At 38.5% G+C, this 20,094-nt stretch overlaps 1 protein-coding gene across 3 annotated transcripts in view; it reads left to right on the top strand.

Annotated features, from left to right (window-relative positions):
- The window catches only part of VPS8 (VPS8, CORVET complex subunit), a 297,839-nt gene that overhangs the window by 34,159 nt on the left and 243,586 nt on the right, over positions 1-20,094 (top strand). For all 3 annotated transcript variants that reach the window (XM_018047043.1, XM_018047049.1, XM_005675177.3), the window contains 8 exons: positions 1,251-1,375; positions 2,125-2,211; positions 4,553-4,620; positions 9,101-9,254; positions 9,353-9,412; positions 10,656-10,763; positions 15,010-15,090; positions 17,138-17,308. In XM_018047043.1, the coding sequence (XP_017902532.1) occupies positions 1,251-1,375; positions 2,125-2,211; positions 4,553-4,620; positions 9,101-9,254; positions 9,353-9,412; positions 10,656-10,763; positions 15,010-15,090; positions 17,138-17,308 (854 nt within the window). The remainder of the gene's footprint in view (positions 1-1,250; positions 1,376-2,124; positions 2,212-4,552; positions 4,621-9,100; positions 9,255-9,352; positions 9,413-10,655; positions 10,764-15,009; positions 15,091-17,137; positions 17,309-20,094) is intronic.

Below are 20,094 nucleotides of genomic sequence, written 5' to 3'. Positions count from 1 at the left end.
CACTAATTGTGTCAGAACTGAGACAATTAATTCTGACTTTAATTTGTCAGAACTCCTGGGGAGGTGGGGATTGCTATTTGAGCCTGCTTGTGAACATAGAACAATATTCTTACAGTATTCACTTTGGATGGGCAAAAGGGCTTACCTAGTGGTATTCCCTGCATTTGGGAATGAATGTCTTTAGGCTCTTCCTGATGATAACTGGGTTTACCTTTTGGGAGGAAGATTTGCAAATATGGCATCTATTAAGATGATTGTCAGATGCCTTCTGTGTGCAAGGCACTGCCCTAGGCATTCTGGGGATGTTAATTCTCTCATGATCTCAGCCCTTAGATAGGTCATAGTCTAGGAGTGGGGGTAAGATGTATTTACCTCCCAAACGTAGCACATAGATAGTGAAGGGAAGCACAAACAATTGCTGGGGGAGTTAAGAGAACTCCTGATTGTGCGAGTATGGTGTTTCCCCCGCCCAACTAAAAAAAAAACAGTTAAAGTTTGTAGATATGCTTTATGTTTAAAATTTTTATTTTATTGTTTTCAAGTGGGTACAATAATGAGCTCTATATAATATAAAATAAGCACTGCCTAGGAGAAGCCCTAGAGGAATTTCTTCTAGTTATTAGATAATAAAGTTTAGTAATATCCAAATGCTTCCTAGAGAAATCAGAGGTGATTATGGCAGAATCCTTGCCCTTAAGTAACTTTATTTAGTAGCGATTTGAATTATTTGCTTTTAGCATATCAGCTGTTGATGCTTGAAAAGAATTTCCTTAAGTTATTTAAACATATCCTATGATTTTATTTATACTGTTCATTTGCCTGGTAAATCTTTTCTTCAGGGATAATATAAATGTAAATTTTAGCTAAACTGTAAATAAATTTTGATTTTTGAAGTTTTAAAGCTACTGTAAAAGGTGGCATTTCATGTACCTTGCATTCTAAAAATGGCAAAAAATACAATTCTAGAATGAAAGTTAGTTGGTTGTTCCAAGAGATAGTTTTCTTAATATTTTTTTTAAACATTAGTAAGTTTTGTATTATGCTTCCTTGTAGTTATTGTTTTTTTCTGCATTCTTAGTGTCTAATTCAATGCCCACTGTCTAGTAGATGCTCAATAAATATATTTTAAGATGAACGTAACTTCATTTGATTCTTACTACCTCAAAGTGTTTGAAAACAAGCTTATGCTATGTACATACTTAGTCACCCCTTTATTTCTTTCACTTGATTTTATCAATTGCTTTCTTTAGATCAGAATCAAGCTTTGCGACTCTGCTTGGGTAGCACTAGTGTTGGAGGTCAGTATGGAGCTATCTCTGCCCTCAGTATCAACAACGACTGCTCAAGACTTCTCTGTGGCTTTGCTAAGGGTCAGGTAAATAGGAACTTTATTTTACCTATAAGACAGTGTAAAATGAATTAAACCTGTTAACTCTACATCAGTATCTTGAAGACAAAAACATGTTATAAAATGATATGTCTGTCTGTAGAGCTAACCTGAATTTGCTTGGTCTGACTTTTGTCCAAATTTTTAAATTAAGTTACTGACTGAGCCAGAGTCTATGATTTTTAATATCTCAATTCATGTGTCCCTATACGTAAATAGCTCTTATAAACCAACCAGGCTGTTATACAAAATGTACTTTCTTTTTGTAGTGAGGATGATTGTTGTTGATTTTTAAGTACAGTATATTCTGCTTTGTGACTGTGACACTGAACACAAATTTGGTATTTGTTTTTACTTCTGAAACCGGGCAATAAGTTTTGTTTCTTCTCTTCTTCTGACTTACATGTCACTAATTGGTTTGGCAGTAAGCCCTTTTCATAATTTTTACCAGTGCCAAAGAGATTGACTCATTAAAGAAATCTCTTTTACCTTTCAGTAAAAGAATAGGATTTAAAATCTGAAGGGAAAAGTAGACTGGGTAGGATGAGGGGAGGATGAAGATGAAATAAGGGCCCCATGCTTTCGTGGATCTACAACCTTTAGTTATGTTTTAACTTTATAGTTCTTTGTCTGCAATGTTTATAGGCCAGGAATAGATTATTTCAGCCAAAAGCCAAGATACTTAAGTCCAAAAAAGAGCAATAAATTTGTTTTTAAAGCATTTAGTTGTCTTATAGATCACTATGTGGGATTTGGCCAGTGGAAAGCTGCTAAGATCAATAACAGATGCTCATCCTCCGGGAACAGCAATATTACATATTAAGGTACAGTTCTTATTTTCTTTTTCTAATAATCTTTCTTATTATGCCCTTGTATCCATTTTAAAGTAGATTTCTTTATAAACAGAATCCTTGGAAGTGAACTGTCTTTTATGTGACTGGCCCAACAAGATGTTTTCCCACGCACAATCCAGAGCTAGGCTATCATGGTAACATTCAGCTATAAGTCGTACTGACGTCTAGTAGACACAGCAGGAAAGAGAGTAAATTGAAGTGATCCTAGATGAAAGATTGGCAGCAAAGACAGGCAGTACGCTGCTGAAAACTCACGTGCAGATTCTAAAAGGTCTTTTACTTTTTGCTTAGTCCACCAGGATTTTACTGCTGAAGTGGTGTGCCCTGTCACACTTTGTTGGGAATTACTTGAAGGTTCAAGGCACCGGTTGTGAAAGAACCAAGGTTTGCATTATGTTTAGAGACGAATTTCTTGGTTTATTTTCTTCCAGGCCTCCAAAGGAAAAGCATCAAGGTTCGAATCTTGACTTTCTCCTTACATGCCTGAAAAAAATAAACCACCTTAGGTAACATTTAATTTATAAATACAGTGTGAACCTTGGTTTTCGTATGCTGTCGAGTCCATGTTCAGAAGTATAAAACGTACAGGATTATAACTAGGGAAGTGTAAAATCAGATCTGGATTTTAATCATGTACACATTTGGTTAGTTAGCTGTGCAGACCTCTCTTATCCATGCATATGCTTTTTAAAGTCTGGGAGCATCTGGATTTTATGTGTCTGCATCTCAGTTACATAAAAAGTCTTGTGACAAAGCAGCATTGAAGCATTTAGTAACAATGAAAACAACCAAGACAAGTAGAATTTCTCCCCTTTCTGAACATCATGGCAGTTTCTCTTGACCTGTTTTCATACGGCATGAGCCAACTTCTAATATGTTATTGTTTGTGTTATGCCTTATCTCCTTTAATAGATTAAGGTCTTTGAAACCAGGATCTGTTTCTCTTTTATTTCTGTGTGTTACATGTAGTAGTTGCTCAGTAAATGTTTGTTTGGTGGCTTATGAAAATCCAATCCATTTGCAGAAAAAAGCAAAATCTTTGAGAGAAACAATAAGAAACAGAAGAGGTAAAGACAGAAAAAGGCAGAAGAAATAAAAGCAGAAGAATGTAGCTGACATTGAAAGCACACTTGTGTTGCTTGGGAATGCCGCAAGTATAGACACTTCTCAGTAATTCTGAGGCCTGCTATTGACAAAGGCTACTTACGCTGTCAACCTCTTACTCATTATTCTCCAGACTTAACCCTACACATCCCATCAATAATAATTTGGGCTTTAATTCATACACACACACACATACACACACATGTCTGTGTGTGTGTATATATATATATAAAATATATTTATTTAAAATTAAATGTACTGCTGTACTAAATCTAAGTATATCATAAAACACATACACAGGAAGTAGAAAATAAATAAAAATTATGAATGCTATTATTTTCTCTACACTCCACTTTTGCAACTGCTCTGCTCAGCTAGGCCTTTGAGAACCACGGTGTAGGACTTCTGTACTTTGCCTGTGTGTGGTTGAAGAAGATGCATTTCATAGTAGCCTCCTGTACCTCAGCCATTCTGGAAGAGTCCAAAGGCATGCCAGTTAGGATGGTTTTACAACCTTTGGGGTTAGGAAGACTAGTCACTGGAAGTGATAAAAATTAAGTTATTCAATTTTGTATCTATTGGCATGCACATCTATCAGGCCACATCAGCCCTTAGGACAGTCTCATCGTGAACATTATTTATTGAGTTTTCCAGGGTAGATAATAGTAACTAAAGTATACTTTACTGAAGAAGACTGAAGGGGCAGCACATTTTAGGAAGAGTTGCATAAAAAGTTAAACTCTTTTTAAATATAGTAGATTAACTCTTCAGTTATTCAGAAAACATATTCTAACAAGCTTATTTCCCAGAGACATCAAATATCTTTTACTGTGACTTTATTCTTGAAAGCTAGGCAGCTGTAAGTATTTCCAAAGTATCCTATTCAGCTTAATAGCAAGTTTGAAAGAATTAATGTAAGAGCCCAAGTAGAGAAGTTAAGGGCTTTTATGAATCATAGTTTGTATTTTTCTTTTATCCTTTTGAGAGGGTTTTACTTCTTTAAAGTCTCAGTTTTTAATGATATTGAACCATTTTTATTCTAAATATGGGTAAGTTTGTATGTCTAGAGTAATGAGGTCAGTCTAGGTGATTTCAAATGCTATTAAATGTGTTTGTCTTATATTTTTAATTTTATAATTTTTCCCCTTTTTAACATTTGACTGGTTGTTTAAAAATCATTAAGAAAATAAATTCCTTCTCTGTTTAGTTTACAGATGATCCAACTCTTGCAATTTGCAACGACAGCGGAGGCTCTGTTTTTGAACTGACATTTAAGTAAGACTATTGGACATTTGTAGACAAATGAAAAGATTAGCTCCAATTTAATGACTTGAAGTTGAATATGAAGAGGTCTGGAAAACCTAAGTGATTGTAAATAGGTTGTGGCTGTGTATTACACTTATCTGGGGAGGCTTATAGAACATACGGAGCACCATGCCTGGTCCCCCCAAATTCTGTCTCAGTACATCCGAGTTGGGATTCTAGACTCCTCCTCCCCAAAGTGTTCCTAAACTCTGTCAATCTTGGGAACCATTATCCTGGAATATATCAGTAATTTCAGTTTAGACCCCAGGCCCAGTTGGTTATAACCATAATGACCAGGTGTACAAGGTTCCTTTTGCCTTCAAATTGCCCTGTTTACTCTTTAAATAAAGGGAAAGACTGTTTAGATATGTGTAAGAACATTTATAAATCTGAGTTAAAAAAGACAAAAAAATTCAATGTGTATTCTATTTCCAAAGTTCTTCAAAGTAAGGGCTATGTTTCTTACATTTCACACGCCTCCTGACAATATCAAGTCCAAAGTAATTGTTTGAAAAATACCAGTTCAGTTCAGTCGCTCAGTCGTATCCTACTGTTTGTGACACTATGGCCTGCAGCATGCCAGGCCTCCCTGTCCATGTCCATTGAGTCAGAGATGCCATCCAACCATCTCATCCTCTTTCGTCTCCTTATCCTCCCACCTTCAATCTTTCCCAGCATCAGAGTCTTTTCAAATGAGTCAGTTCTTCGCATCAGGTGGCCAAAGTATTGGAGTTTCAGCTTCAACATCAGTCCTTCCAGTGAACACCCAGGACTGATCTCCTTTAGGATGGACTGGTTGGATCTCCTTGCAGTCCAAGGAAATTTCAAAAGTCTTCTCCAACACCACAATTCAAAAGCATCAATTCTTCTGTGCTCAGCTTTCTTTATAGTCCAACTCTCATATCCATACATGACCGCTGGAAAAACCATAGCCTTGACTAGATGGACCTTTGTTGACAAAATAATGTCTCTGCTTTTTCATATGCTGTCTAGGTTGGTCATAGCTTTCCTTCCAAGGAGTAAGCGTCTTTTAATTTCATGGCTGCAGTCATCATCTGCAGTGATTTTGGAGCCCCCTCAAAAATAGTCAGCCACTGTTTCCACTGTTTCCCCATCTATTTCCCATGAAGTGATGGGACTGGTTGCCATGATCTTCGTTTTCTGAATGTTGAGCTTTAAGCCAACTTTTTCACTCTCCTCTTTCACTTTCATCAAGAGGCTTTTTAGTTCCTCTTCACTTTCTGCCATAAGGGTGGTGTTATCTGCATATCTGAGGTTATTGATATTTCTCCCGGCAATCTTGGTTCCAGCTTGTGCTTCTTTGAGCCCAGCGTTTCTCATGATGTACTCTGCATACAAGTTAAATAAGCAGGGTGACAATATACAGCCTTGATATTGTCAGATACCAGTCTGTTGTTCCATGTCCAGTTCCAACTCTTGCTTCCTGACCTGTATATAGGTTTCTCAAGAGGCAGGTCAGGTGGTCTGGTATTCCCATCTCTCTCAGAATTTTCCACAGTTTATTGTGATCCACACAGTCAAAGGCTTTGGCATAGTCAATAAAGCAGAAATAGATATTTTTCTGGAACTCTCTTGCTTTTTTGATGATCCAGCGGATGTTGGCAATTTGATCTCTGGTTCCTCTGCCTTTTCTAAAACCATCTTGAACATCTGGAAGTTCACAGTTCACGTATTGTTGAAGCCTGACTTGGAGAATTTTGAGCATTACTTTACTAGTGTTTGAGATGAGTGCAATTGTGTGTTAGTTGGAACATTCTTTGGCATTGTCTTTCTTTGGGATTGGAATGAATACTGACTTTTCCAGTCCCGTAGCCACTGCTGAGTTTTCCAAATTTGCTGGCATATTGAGTGCAGCACTTTCACAGCATCATCATTCAGGATTTGAAATAGCTCAACTGGAATTCCATCACCTCCACTAGCTTTGTTCATAGTGATGCTTCCTAAAGCCCACTTCACTTCACATTCTAGGATGTCTGGCTCTGGGTAAGTGATCACACCATTGTGATCATCTGGGTTGTGAAGAACTTTTTTGTACAGTTCTCCTGTGTATTCTTGTGGCCTCTTCTTAATATCTTCTTTTAGAAGCATACCATTTCTGTCCTTTATTAAGCCCATCTTTGCATGAAATGTTCCCTTGGTATCTCTAATTTTCTTGAAGAGATCTCTAGTCTCTCCCACTCTATTGTTTTCCTCTATTTCTTTGCACTGATTGCTGAGGATGGCTTTCTTATCTCTCCTTGCTACTCTTTGGAACTCTGCATTCAAATGGGTATATCTTTACTTTTCTCCCTTGTTTTTTGCTTCTCTTCTTTTCACACCTATTTGTAAGGCTCCTCAGAGAGCCATTTTGCTTTTTTGCATTTCTTTTTCTTGGGGATGGTCTTGCTCCCTGTCTCTTATACAGTGTCACTATCTTCCATCCATTGGGCACTCTCTCAGATCTACTTCCTTAAAACTATCTCCCACTTCCACTGTACAGTCATAAGGGATCTGAATTAGGTCATACCTGAATGGTCTAGTGGTTTTCCTTACCTTCTTCAATTTAAGTCTGAATTTGGCAATAAGGAGTTCATGATCTGAGCCACAGTCAGCTCCCAGTGTTGTTTTTGCTGACTGTATAGAGCTTCTCCATCTTTGGCTGCAGAGAATATAATCAGTCTTATTTTGGTGTTGACCATCTGGTGATGTCCACGTGTAGAGTCTTCTCTTGTGTTGTTGGAAGAGGGTGTTTGCTACGATCAGTGCATTCTTTTGGCAAAACTCTATGAGCCTTTGCTCTGCTTCATTTTGTACTCCAAGGCCAAATTTGCCTGTTACTCCAGGTGTTTCTTGACTTCCTACTTTTGCATTCCAGTCCCCTTTAATGAAAAGGATATCTTTTTTGGGTGTTAGTTCTAAAAGGTCTTGTAGGTCTTCATATAACCATTCAACTATAGCTGCTTCAGCATTACTGCTTGGGCCATAGACTTGGATTACTGTGATATTGAATGGTTTGCCTTGGAAGTGAACAGAGATCATTCTGTTGTTTTTGAGATTGCACTCAAGTACTGCATTTCGGACTCTCTTGTTGACTATGATGGATACTCCCATTTCTTCTAAGGGATTTTTGCCCACAGTAGTAGGTATGATATGGTCATCTGAGTTAGTCACCCATTCCAGTCCATTTTAGTTCGCTGATTCCTAAAATGTTGACATTCACTCTTGCCATCTCCTGTTTGACCACTTCCAATTTGCCCTGATTCATGGACCTAACATTCCAGGTTCCTATACAGTATTGTTCTTTATGGCATTGGACCTTGCTTCCATCACCAATCATATCCACAACTGGGTGGTGTTTTTGCTTTGGCTCTGTCTCTTCATTCTTTTGTCGTTATTTCTCTACCCTTCTCCCATAGCATGTTGGGCACCTACAGACCTGGGGAGTTCATCTTTCGTTGTCCTGTCTTTTTGCCTTTTCATACTGTTCATGGGGTTCTCAAGGCAAGAATACTGAAGTGGTTTGCCATTTCCTTCTCCAGTGGACCACATTTTGTTAGAACTCTCCGCCACGACTTGTCTGTCTTGGGTGGCCCTACACGGCATGCCTCAGTTTCATTGAGTTTGACGAGACTGTGGTCCATGTGATTAGATTGGTTAGTTTTCTGTGATTGTGGTTTCTGCCTGTCTGGCCTCTGATGCCCTCTCTCAGCACCTAGCGCAGCACTATTGATTTATTCAGCTGATGTTTATTGGCTATCCCCATGTGTAGGCATTGTTCTAGATACCAGCGTTATGGCTGTGAACCGGTCAAGGTTGCTACTCTGGTAGAATGTACATTGTAGTTGGGGTGGGGGTAGAGAGACAGTCAGTAAACCAACATGTAAATAACTTTAAGTATGAGTGCTGTGAAGGAAATAAGACAGATCAGTGTGCTGGAGTGCATTTGAGAATCATTTAGGAAGGCTTCTCTCTGAAGGTGAAATTTAAACAAAAACCTGGATGATAATCTAGTCAACAAATGAAAAGACCTGGAAGAAGTGTTCCAGCCAGAGGGATATTCGAGCACAGAAACTTCGAGGTGGGCACACCGTGGCCTGCTGGAGCAGCGGACAGAAGGCCACTGTGGCTGGAGCACGTGCTTATCAGGAGCAGTAGCAGGGAGAGAGGAGTGCAGGCAGGAGAGAGATCATATAAAATCGTACAGGACGTTTTAAACCTGGTGAGAGTCGATTTTATTTTGTGTACAGTGGTAAGCCATTGGAGAGGGAGAAGCCATAGGAGAAGGTGGTAAATCTGACCCTACGTTGAAAAGGACACGCTGATGTCATGTGGAGTTTGGATTGTTGGGGTCAGGAGTAGGGATCAGGAGGCTTTTGTAGTCATCTGCTGTAGAGATGTAGTGCCTTGGATCATTGCTAAGATGATTCTGCATTTTGGGTTACATTTTCAGGAGAGTGATGGGAGTGAGAACTTGTGAATCTCGATGCCTGTTTAGCGGTTCCAAGGGTGAAGTTTGCTGTATTGAACCTCTCCACTCTAAGCCCGAGTTGAAAGATCATCCCATCACACAGTTTTCCTTATTGGCCATGGCATCCTTAACAAAGGTATTTAGAAGATGAAGCTTATAACTTAAGAGACTTTGAATACCAAAAATCTGAAAATTGCAGGGTAAATAGTGAAAATGTATTTTTTCTCCCTAAAGATACTGGTCATTGGATTGAAGCCATCCTTGAAAGTGTGGATGACTTTTCCTTATGGACGGGTGAGTAAATCTCCATCTTATGGGCAAAAAGACCATGTTGGGAGGTCGGGGAAGATGATTCATGAGTGGTGAATTCTGTGAGGCTGTCAGAAAGCTAGATAGAATGGAAATCAGCTCCCTGTCTGCTTACCTTGATGTGACCAAAACTGTCAGCTGGCGACCAGAGCAGTGTCCTGGGGATCACAAGGTCTATACTTCCCTTCCTTTATTCTGTTAAGTTTTCTCTCATGAACAGCGGCTGCTTTGATATTGAATTACTGAGGGAGAGCACCCCACCGTAATATAGTGTGAATTGCTCTGACGTATTCTTTCCGGGGTTTCTTCTGCCTGTGATATTTCATTTTGGGGGATGCTTCTCGCAATGTATTGTGCACACCTTGGTATCTCTTTTCCTTCCTGCTTGGATGCTTTCAAAGTGATGTTTTCTTCCAGTGAATATGTAAGGAGAGGCGTGGATGGGATGGGATGGAGAATGATGGTGTAGAACCAAGACTAGTCCAGAAAGTAGGCCCTGTAATGAGGGAGCTCACTCTTCAGTTTTCTTATTGGTACTCTATCTCTGGACCCCGGGGGAAGCAGGCCTGCCCTTTCAGATGGTAGAGCCTGCTCAGATTACCATTAACTGTTCTTAGGTGACCTTCATTGGCTAATTGAGATTTATCATGGTATGTGTTTGCATCTTTGTTTTTGTTGATTTTCCCCCCAATGTTTTATTATGAACATTTTCAAATAAATAGAGAAGTTGAAAGGATTTTACATTAAACATCTATATACCTACCATTGGTATTTTATTGTATACTTCATTATATACCTGTTTATTGTCACCCATCAAATCGTTTTCTTTTTAATGTGCTTCCAAGTAAATTGCAGAAATTAGTACTCTTTTTTTCCCCCCTAAATATTCAACATGCATATGATTAAGTACAGTTCAGTATTCAAAGTCTTTCCTTTGGTAGAAAAATTTACATACAACAAAACACACAGATCTTGAGTGTACATTTGCTAAACTTCGCCAAATATAGATACTTATGTAACCCAAACTTCTGTCAAGATGTGGAACATTACTGTCCACAAAGAAGGTTCCTTCTTGACACTTCCTAGTCAATCCCTACTCCGCTGGAATTTTGATGAGAAATTAGGAGAAGTTTTTACCAAGGAACACCAGTCCATTGCTGTTTTAAACCAGAGTTTTCTCTTTATTCTTCTTGTATTAACAATGATTTTTTTTTTCCTTCTTACCCAGATGGATCCTTCCAGCGTTCCGTTGCTGGCCTGGCACTTTGTGGCAGTGCATAATTACGTGAATCCCATGCTTGCCTTCTGCAGAGGAGATGTTGTTCATTTTCTCCTGGTAAGTCCTAATATGATGCTACATCTGTGCTGAAGTCCTTTGTCACAGGTTATCATTCTGATTCACCAGTAATTTAATGTTGTATCAAAGAAATATACGATCATAATTCTTTGGAGAGAGAGTGACCTATTTAATTTTTGAGGCTTTAGTGGTTAACATGGAAAACCTTCAGCTCCATGCCTCCTCGTGGTATATTTCTTATTTCCATCTCCTTTGACTAACAGATAATTAATGGTTTATGTGTATGTGTAAATATTTGAATGTACATATGTCTGTATTAATGGCTCACCTACCTACATGTAGTGTGTTTATTAGCAAGTATCATTGAGCACCTACTATGTCCTTTACATTGTAGTGGACATGAGGCAATTGGAGGACATATAAAACTTAATTTCTTTTTAAAAATAGGTTAAAATATGGTTTGAAAGGCAAAACCAGTATGTTCGTTACTACTAGTGAGGACAGTTTAAGGACTCTACTATGTGATGAGAATTTAAAACTTGATGTAAGTTCGGAGTATGAAGAGATTTGTATGGATTACAGAGGCTGTGGAAGACTTTATGAAGGGTACAGGGCAAATAATGCAAGAGGGGTGGATATACATATTGGGGAAAATAAGATGAACTGAAGATACAGAGATAAGAATGTGCCTGTGGAATCTCTTCTTGAGTTTCTTAGCTCAGTGAAGCAAGTGCCTCACTGTCCACTTAGTTTCTCCAGCCTGAGATCTAGGAGACCCACTTTAGTTGCATTTTTCTCTCTATTCCTGCTCTATCACACATCCTGCTGACTCTAATTTACTTCCTTTTTTTGTCTCCCCTATGCTGCTTCCCTAGCCTAAACCACAGGCGTTTCTAACCCAGGCTCTGAAATAGCTTCCTAACTAGTCTTTTGCCTCAGTGTCTTTTTATTTCTTTTTTAAATTGACGTATTTTAATTTGACATATTTTAAATTGACATTATTGAGTTAGTTTCTGGTGCACAGCAAAGTGATTCAGTTTATATATCAGTTCAGTTGCTCAGTCATGTCCGACTCTTTGCGACCCCATGAATTGTAGCACGCCAGGCCTCCTTGTCCATCACCAGCTCCCGGAGTTCACTCAAACTCATGTGCATCAAGTTGGTGATGCCATTCAGCCATCTCATCCTCTGTCGTCCCCTTCTCCTCCTTCCCCAAATCCCTCCCAGCATCAGTCTTTTCCAATGAATCAACTCTTCGCATGAGGTGGCCAAAGTACTGGAGCTTCAGTTTCAGCATCAGTCCTTCTAATGAACACCCAGGACTGATCTCCTTTAGGATGGACTGGTTGGATCTCCTTGCAGTCCAAGAGACTCTCAAGAGTCTTCTCCAACACCATAGTTCAAAAGCATCAATTCTTCGGTGCTCAGCTTTCTTCATAGTCCAACTCTCACATCCATACATGACTACTGGAAAAACCATAGCCTTGACTAGATGGACCTTTGTTGGCAAAGTAATGTCTTTGCTTTTGAATATGCTATCTAGGTTGGTCATAACTTTCCTTCCAAAGAGTAAGTGTATTGTAATTTCATGGCTGCAGTCACCATCTGCAGTGATTTTGGAGCCCCCAAAAATAAAGTCTGACACTATTTCCACTGTTTCCCCATCTATTTCCCATGAAGTGATGGGACCTGATGCCATGATCTTCGTTTTCTGAATGTTGAGCTTTAAGCCAACTTTTTCACTCTGCTCTTTCACTTTCATCAAGAGGCTTTTTAGTTCCTCTTCACTTTCTGCCATAAGGGTGGTATCATCTGCATATCTGAGGTTATTGATATTTCTCCCGGCAATCTTGATTCCAGCTTGTGCTTCTTCCAGACCAGCGTTTCTCATGATGTACTCTGCATAGAAGTTAAATAAGCAGGGTGACAATATACAGCCTTGACGTACTCCTTTTCCTATTTGGAACCAGTCTGTTGTTCCATGTCCAGTTCTAACTGTTGCTTCCGGACCTGCATACAGGTTTCTCAAGAGGCAGGTCAGGTGGTCTGGTATTACCATCTCTTTCAGAATTTTCCAGTTTATTGTGACAGTTTATATATATATATATATTCTTTTCCAGCTTTTCCATTGTAGATATTATGAAATATTGTATATAATTTCCTGTGCTTTACAGTAGGACCTTGCTGTTTATCTTTTATCTATAATAGTTTGTATGTGCTTATCCCAAATTCTTAAGTTATCCCACTCCCTCTTTCCCCGTGGTAACCCTAAGTTTGTTTTCTATGTCTGTGAGCCTGTTTCTGTTTTGTAAGTAAGTTGACTTGTATCATTTTTTTAGATTCCACATATAAGTGATATCATGTATTTGTCTTTCTCTGTCTGATTTACTTAGTATGACAGTCTCTAGGCCCATCCATGGTGCTGCAAAGGCATTGTTTCATTCTTCCTTGTGGCTGAGTAACACTGCATTTATTTATGTATCACATCTTCTTTATCCATTCATCTGTTGATGGACATTTAGGATGCTTCCATGTCTTTGGCCTTGGTGTCTTTACATATGCCAGTGTCTCTGCCAGGAAAGCTCTTCAGCATTATCCTAGCTCATGATTAGCATTGCCTTCCTTGACCTACTGACCTCAATTAGCATTTCCCACTACAGACATCCATAATACCTTCTTTTATAACATTCAGCACTTCTAAAATTTCTTATTTAACATTTTTCTTCTTTGCTAGACTGAAAGCTCCATAAGTTTAAAACCAATCCTACTGCTGTATTCCAACTACTAGGACAGTGCTTAAATATATAGAACGTCAGTAATAAATGTTAGAATTAATAAGAGGGAGAAGCTTATTGTTGAAAATAAAGTTGAATATATGGCATGGATCTAGATTAGGGGTTGGCAAACTATGGCCTGTGGGCCAGACGTGGCTGGCTCCTTGATTTTGTGAAGTATTATTTCATGCCCATTTGGTTATGTCTTATTTATGGCTGCTTTTGCGCAACAGTGGCGGAGTTGAGTAGTTACAACAGAGATTGTATGCTCTGCAGATCTGAAAATACTTACTGTATGGCTTTTTACAGAAAAAGTTTGCTAACCTCTGATCTAGATTGTATAATAATTGCCCTAGATTGGTAAGGGGAAACCATCACAGGTTCTTAGGTAATTAAAGTGATATGATTAAAGTGACATTTTAGGAATAGCACCGTACAAATAGCAAAAAGAACAGATGATAGGAGGTTGGAGGGAAATGAAGGGTTTTGCTCTTGTAATAAAGCAAGTGAGGTCTTTAGACAAGGATGGTTGCAGTGAGAGTTAGGGATGGCATTTTGAAGGAAAGACAAGGCTTTTCAGGGGGACTGAAGGACATAGACAAAACATTGCATTTCTGGCTGTTTGAGCTATGCTAGTGTTATATTTCGGAAAAGCCTAGTTTTGGTCACTGCAGCACCTTTTTTTCCTTTTAATGTGCTTTTGTTTTACTTTTTTAAACACCATACCACTAATCCTATTTTATGCTTTAACTCTGGCTAAATACAGTTATTGATGTGATGAAGTTAGTTTGTTCTGAGTATGACAGAGTGAATATTACATTTGCCAGTACAGCATACCCTGGGGATATTATTGGTTCCGTTTCAGACCACTGCAATAAAGCAAATACTGCAGTGCAGTGAGTTACGTAAGTTGATTGGTTTCCCAGGGCATAGATAAGTTATGTTTGCACTACATTGTAGTCTTTTAAGTATGTAATAACATTATCTCTTAAAAAAAGCAGTGTACATACCTTAATTAAAAAATACTTCATTGCTTAAAAAAAGCCAAAACAATTACAATAGTAACATCAAAGATTACTAATCACGGATTGCTATAACAAATAATACTGAAAAAGTTTGAACTACTGCAAAAATTACCAAAATGTGACACAGAGACAGTAAGCAAGTGAGCAAATGTTGGAAAAATGGTGTCAATAGATTGACTCAAGATTGCCACAGACCTTCAGTTTGTAAAACACGCAATATCTGGAAGCACAATAAAGTGAAGTGCATTTAATACAATGGTATGCCTAAACTGACAGCTTGACCACTGACCGTGGATTATACCAGATATACTACATACACTTGTGAGTGATTTTTTTCATTTGTTTAATAGTTTCTTTAGTTACCAGTATTTGTTTTACCCATATTCTGAATGGAAATCCTGTTCTAGGTGGATTGAGTAGGTGAGAAACTTTTTAAAGTCTCTCAAACAGTAGCTGATATTCAGGTTGTTTTTATTCCATCATCAGGTTAAGAGAGATGAATCTGGAGCGATACATGTTACTAAGCAAAAGCATCTTCACCTATACTATGACCTCATCAACTTTACTGTGAGTATTATTGAAATGAAATACCCCCATTTACTTTGTATAATTGTTCTGAGTCCATGTTCTGTTAAGGCTCCCAGGATTTTTGCCATAAACCATGACCTTTAGGATCATATAAAATGTGGACAGAAGTGAAGTCCTGCTTGTACTGAAAACAGTCTTGACATTGGTGTGATGCCACACATCATTTTTATTGTCCTTCAGCCTGCTGAACACTGGAAAGATCACCAAAAGTTTTCTTTAATATCTTGAATAGCTTGAAGGGTAGATCAGAATAATTTCTTCAGGATCATTGCTGGGCTTTCTTTGTAAACACATCTTGGTACTTCTGAGTATGTCCTCATTGGTTCAGGAGATACTATTTTCTTGTGGCTAAAAACTTTGCAGAGTTCTCTCTCTACCATGTATCTCGGTCCTGAGCAACCTTTGGGTTTTTTTAGAAAAGATTATTTCCTTTCGTATCAATTTTTATAATAGATGATTTATTAATTTAGTTGTACATTGCTTTTTAAATCTTACAGACTTGATTTAGAAATAACACTTTTTTCCATATACATTTCATGAAATAATTTTGTTCAACCTCTTCCCATGTTTATTAGACATCAGGGTTTTGTCATTACCAGAATCCCCTGTGGAATTGTCTAACATATTTGGCTAGAATTCATCATTGTCACTTGCATTTAAGATGTTTGAGGTACATCTCTGTAAACATCTGCATATGATTCTGTCCCTGGAAAAAACTTCCCAATCACAAGTAGCCATTCTAATAGTAGGACAGTGGGTGTTTTTCATTTGTCCTGTGACATATTCATGATATGATCCCTAACCGCATTGCTTTGTAAGTTACCTTTAAAAGGCTTGTTTACAATGTGTCAACAATTAAAATAGTGAGAGTCTAATCCCAAGAATAATTGCTAAACATGCTAACATTCTTGCTCATTCTTTCTCTTAACCAGGTGACCTTTGAAAGCCTGTAAAAGCTAGCACTAAAGTTTGTACAAGGCTAAATAATGTGTCTTTTCTGAATGGTACTTTGTTTCTCAAAGTAATCAAGAGAGCACATTACAAAAGTTCTTTGTAAATGGTTTGAGTGTCAAACTCTGTTTTCTGAGAGAATGTTTTTTTGAAAAACCAAGCCTTTCCCTTACAGCAACCATTGCAGTGATAAAGTATATACACATGTAGCATAGTTAAAAGAGAAAAATTGATCCAGTCTCAACTTGATTGGTTTTGATTGTTATTTGATTATGCAGATAATTTCTGAGCATGGAAAGAGATCATATAAATAAACCAAAACTAGTATCAGAGAAAGTGCAGGGGAAATACTTTGTTCTGGCTAATTTAGAATTCTGATTGTACAGATTTTAAGACTTCATTTATTTCTTGAGAAGGAATTGAGAATTTTCAAAAAAATATTTTGAAAATAAATTTTATATATAACCCAAGAAATTTAATCAAAATGACATCCTTTAGCAGATTTTAACATTATTACTTTTAAAATTGTAATAGTACTCATTAACAAATATTCAGACTATATAGAGAAATAGAGCAAAGAACTCTGCCATAATTTGTAGGTGAAGGAAATATATATGTTTAAAATAGTTTCCATTTTAAAATATGTAATATTTAAATGCTAATGATCATTCTTTGACCAGCTAGGTTTATGAGGTTTCACTGCCATTTTGTTTGATTAATGTCAAAAATAGCAGAAATGCAAAGTTAGTCACTTTTAAGTTATTGTGTCAATGTACTACCTTTAAAAAAATTTTGATCAACAGTTTATCCCATAATATCTATTAGGGCTCTCAGTTAGCCTTCTTTTACATTATGAATCACTTTAATACCATCAGAGCTCAATACTGTGCTGTGCACCTTCTGTTCTTTGGGTTGGTACTGAGTAGTTCTTGCTGTGATTGTGTTATCATCACCTGATTGATTAAATGGTTAAGGTCCTCAGTGTCATTTCGCTGAGTGGCCAAGCTTTCTTCTCTTCCTGGATGATGATGTGGGGTGGGCCTCACTTTTGTGTTTCTGTGTGCTTGAATTACAGTGGATAAACTCACGCACAATTGTGCTCTTGGACAGTGTAGAGAAGTTGCATGTGATTGATCGGCAAACTCAGGAGGAGCTGGAAACAGTGGAGATCTCAGAAGTTCAGTTGGTCTATAATAGCAGCCATTTCAAATCACTAGCCACTGGAGGAAACGTGAGCCAGGCGCTGGTAAGGATAATCTGTTATTTTAGCATTGTTTTGATAAACTTGATATTTTGTTGTTTTAAGAATTCTGAGGAGTTTTTATGTCTTGATGTTTCTTTGAAAACCACTAACTAGGTTGAAGTGGATGTGAATTTATTTGTAAGTATTCAAGAATGTGAATTAAAACAATAATTCCTGTTATCTGCTATTCAGAAATGTAACTAATACCAAAGAATTTTAACTTTTATACTAAAAATAATGAAGTGAAATTTAAAGTTCATAAGAAAGAAACTGTAAAAGCAAGATATTTTAGAAAGTTTTACGTGGTGACAACAAGCCTGATAGATTTAAGGAGTTAAAGACTACAGAGACAGGTAGCTTGTGAGGCTTTGGAAGTATATGGATAATTGCTAAAGACTTGAACAGGTATGAAGACTGTGGTCATTGAAAGGCAAAGAGAGCTTTGAGAGAAAAATTCTTTAGGAATGGGAGATAGATGAAATGTAGGAGTCTGCAGAGAAGGAAGACCTAAAAGTTATTTTAGTATTGCTGCTGCTGCTGCTGCTGCTGCTAAGTCGCTTCAGTCGTGTCTGACTCTGTGCGACCCCATAGATGGCAGCCCATCAGGCTCCTCCGTCCCTGGGATTCTCCAGGCAAGAACACTGGAATGGGTTGCCATTTCCTTCTCCAATATTAATTTTACTATATTTTAAGCAATGACAGTGGCATTTAGCTATTTACACAGGTGTGTGTGCCAAGTTTTTGCGACCCTATGGAATGTAGCCCACCAGGCTCTTCTGTCCCTGGGATTGTCCAGGCAAGAATACTGAAATGGGTTGCCATGCCCTCCTACAGGGGATCTTCCCAACCCACATCTCTTATGTCTCCTGCATTGGCAGGGGGGTCCAGTTCGATTCCTGGATGGGGAAGATCCACTGGAGATGGGATAGATTACCCACTCCAGTATTCTTGGGCTTCCCCTGTGGCTCAGCTGATAAAGAATCCATCTGCAATGCAGAAGACCTGGGTTCGATCCCTGGGTTGGGAAGATCCCTTGAAGAAGGAAAAGGCTACCCACTCTAGTATTCTGGCCAAGAGAATTTCATGGACTGTATAGTCCATGGGGGTCACAAAGAGTTGGACAGGATGGAGCAACATTCACTTCAATCTTAACCACTAGTGCCACCAGGGAAGCCCATTTACATAGGTAGTTTACAGTTAAATTACTTGAAATTGTGATCTCATGTTTGCTAAGTCAGTAATCTTTAAGCAGGAAATTGAGACTCTTGTGGAGCTTCTCTGTATAATTTCCTGGAAAAAAATAGTAATGAAGGTCTTATTTATGAGTGTCTAAAGCATCACTGTGAACAAAGCTAGTGGAGGTGATGGAATTCCAACTGAGCTATTTCAAATCCTAAAAGATGATGCTGTGAAAGTGCTGCACTCAATATGCCAGCAAATTTGGAAAACAGTCAGTTTTCATTCCAATCCCAAAGAAAGGCAATGCCAAAGAATGCTCAAACTACCACACAATTGCACTCATCTCACATGCTAGTAAAGTAATGCTCAAAATTCTCCAAGCCAGGCTTCAGCAATATGTGAACCGTGAACTTCCAGATGTTCAAGCTGATTTTCGAAAAGGCAGAGGAACCAGAGATCAAATTGCCAACATCCGCTGGATCATGGAAAAAGCAAGAGAGTTCCAGAAAAACATCTATTTCTGCTTTATTGACTATGCCAAAGCCTTTGACTGTGTGGATCACAATAAACTGTGGAAAATTCTGAAAGAGATGGGAATACCAGACCACCTGACCTGCCTCTTGAGAAACCTGTATGCAGGTCCGGAAGCAACAGTTAGAACTGGACATGGAACAACAGACTGGTTCCAAATAGGAAAAGGAGTACGTCAAGGCTGTATATTGTCACCCTGCTTATTTAACTTCTATGCAGAGTACATCATGAGAAACGCTGGGCTGGAAGAAACACAAGCTGGAATCAAGATTGCCAGGAGAAATATCAATAACCTCAGATATGCAGATGACACCACCCTTACGGCAGAAAGTGAAGAGGAACTAAAAAGCCTCTTGATGAAAGTGAAAGAGGAGAGTGAAAAAGTTGGCTTAAAGCTCAACATTCAGAAAACGAAGATCATGGCATCAGGTCCCACCACTTCATGGGAAATAGATGGGGAAACGGTGGAAATAGTGTCAGACTTTATTTTTGGGGGCTCCAAAATCACTGCAGATGGTGACTGCAGCCATGAAATTAAAAGACACTTACTCCTTGGAAGAAAAGTTAGGACCAACCTAGATAGCATATTCAAAAGCAGAGACATTACTTTGCCACAAAGGTCGTCTAGTCAAGGCTATGGTTTTTCCAGTAGTCATGTATGGATGTGAGAGTCAGACTATAAAGAAAGCAGAGCACCGAAGAATTGATGCTTTTGAACTGTGGTGTTGGAGAAGACTCTTGAGAGTCCCTTGGACTGCAAGGAGATCCAACCAGTCCATCCTAAAGGAGACCAGTCCTGGGTGTTCTTTGGAAGGGCTGATGTTGTAGCTGAAACTCCAATTCTTTGGCCACCTCATGAGAAGAGTTGACTCATTGGAAAAGACTCTGATGCTGGGAGCGATTGAGGGCAGGAGGAGAAGGGGACGACAGAGGATGAGATGTCTGGATAGCATCACCGACTCGATGGACATGAGTTTGGGTGAACTCTGGGAGTTGGTGATGGACAGGGAGGCCTGGCATGCTGCAATTCATGGGGTCACAAAGAGTCGGACTGAACTGAACACATAGTATCTTGCTCA

This window comes from Capra hircus, chromosome 1 (genome assembly GCF_001704415.2).
Source record: "Capra hircus breed San Clemente chromosome 1, ASM170441v1, whole genome shotgun sequence".
NCBI lineage: Eukaryota > Metazoa > Chordata > Mammalia > Artiodactyla > Bovidae > Capra > Capra hircus.
Note: the sequence above shows the minus strand (reverse complement) of the source record. Positions and strands in the feature narration are given on the sequence as shown.